The 1,043-nt window shown below is 41.8% G+C and overlaps 1 protein-coding gene across 2 annotated transcripts in view; it reads left to right on the top strand.

The window, feature by feature from the left end:
- The window catches only part of Plce1 (phospholipase C epsilon 1), a 351,996-nt gene that overhangs the window by 280,577 nt on the left and 70,376 nt on the right, over positions 1–1,043 (top strand). For both annotated transcript variants that reach the window (XM_017803186.2, XM_017803185.2), the window contains exon 11: positions 384–492. In XM_017803186.2, coding sequence (XP_017658675.1) covers positions 384–492 — 109 coding nt within the window. The remainder of the gene's footprint in view (positions 1–383; positions 493–1,043) is intronic.

Below are 1,043 nucleotides of genomic sequence, written 5' to 3'. Positions count from 1 at the left end.
AAAAACTGTCTCAATGAGATTTGAAGCCTGAAAGGCACCTCTAAAAGCACAGTGTACTTGGAAGAAGATCCTCATTAGCTTGCTATTATATAAAGTACAACTGACTGGATGTTAGAGTTTTTGAAAATATATTTGCATGTTCTGGCCACACTCATGACCAAGTGATTTATATATCTTTGCCAAGGATTTGAGCATCTGTGTATTTTCTTAAGCTCCCAGATGATCCTAAAGTGTAGCCAGCTGAGAATCTATCAGATTAGCCCACCCATCAAAGTATTTGGATGCTTCTTACACAGAAATCAATCACATAGATTGTCTTTGCTGATTTCTAATAGAAAGTACAATCTAAATCATTGCCTCTTTTCTCTCTTTCATCCTCACAGAGGTGAACGCTACCACTAACTCTCCTAACCCCCTCCATTCCAGAAGAGCCCACTCTCTGACCACAGCTGGATCCCCCAACTTGTCTGCCGGGATGTCATCTCCCATCAGGCCAGTCTCCTCCCCTGTGCTGTCTTCTTCAAACAAGAGCCCATCCAGGTGGGGCCTTAACATGATGAAACAGAAGGACTCTCCACATCACTCCAACTGTGTGGAAGGGCATGTAGAAAGACTGTCTGTAGTTCTGACCTACGGTTAAATTGAAAACTGAAAAACCCTATTCTAATTTTCCTGATTCTATACTCATAGTGTCTGATACTGCTGTAATTGCTTCTGTTTCAGAGATTAACCCTGCTAAGGTCAGTAGCAGTAGTAAAAATCCCAAGCTATGACTAAATATGCACTGCCCAATTTAGGAACTATTAGCAACATGTAGGAATTTAATGTCTAACTTCAATTATTCAAAATTAAGTTCACTTGAAAATTCAGTTCTGGGGCTAGAGAGATGGCTCAGTGGTTAAGAGCACTGGCTGTTTTTGCAGAGGACCTGGGTTTGAATCCTAGCACCCACATGATAGCTATCAACCATCTGTAACTCCAGTTCCAGGGGATCCGATGCCCTTTTCTGTTCTCCAATGGCACTGCATGACACATGATGGACA

Source organism: Nannospalax galili, unplaced genomic scaffold, assembly GCF_000622305.1.
Source record: "Nannospalax galili isolate Female #2095 unplaced genomic scaffold, S.galili_v1.0 scaffold1027, whole genome shotgun sequence".
In the NCBI taxonomy this organism is placed as follows: Eukaryota; Metazoa; Chordata; class Mammalia; order Rodentia; family Spalacidae; genus Nannospalax; species Nannospalax galili.
This window is presented reverse-complemented; position numbering and strand designations above follow the sequence as displayed.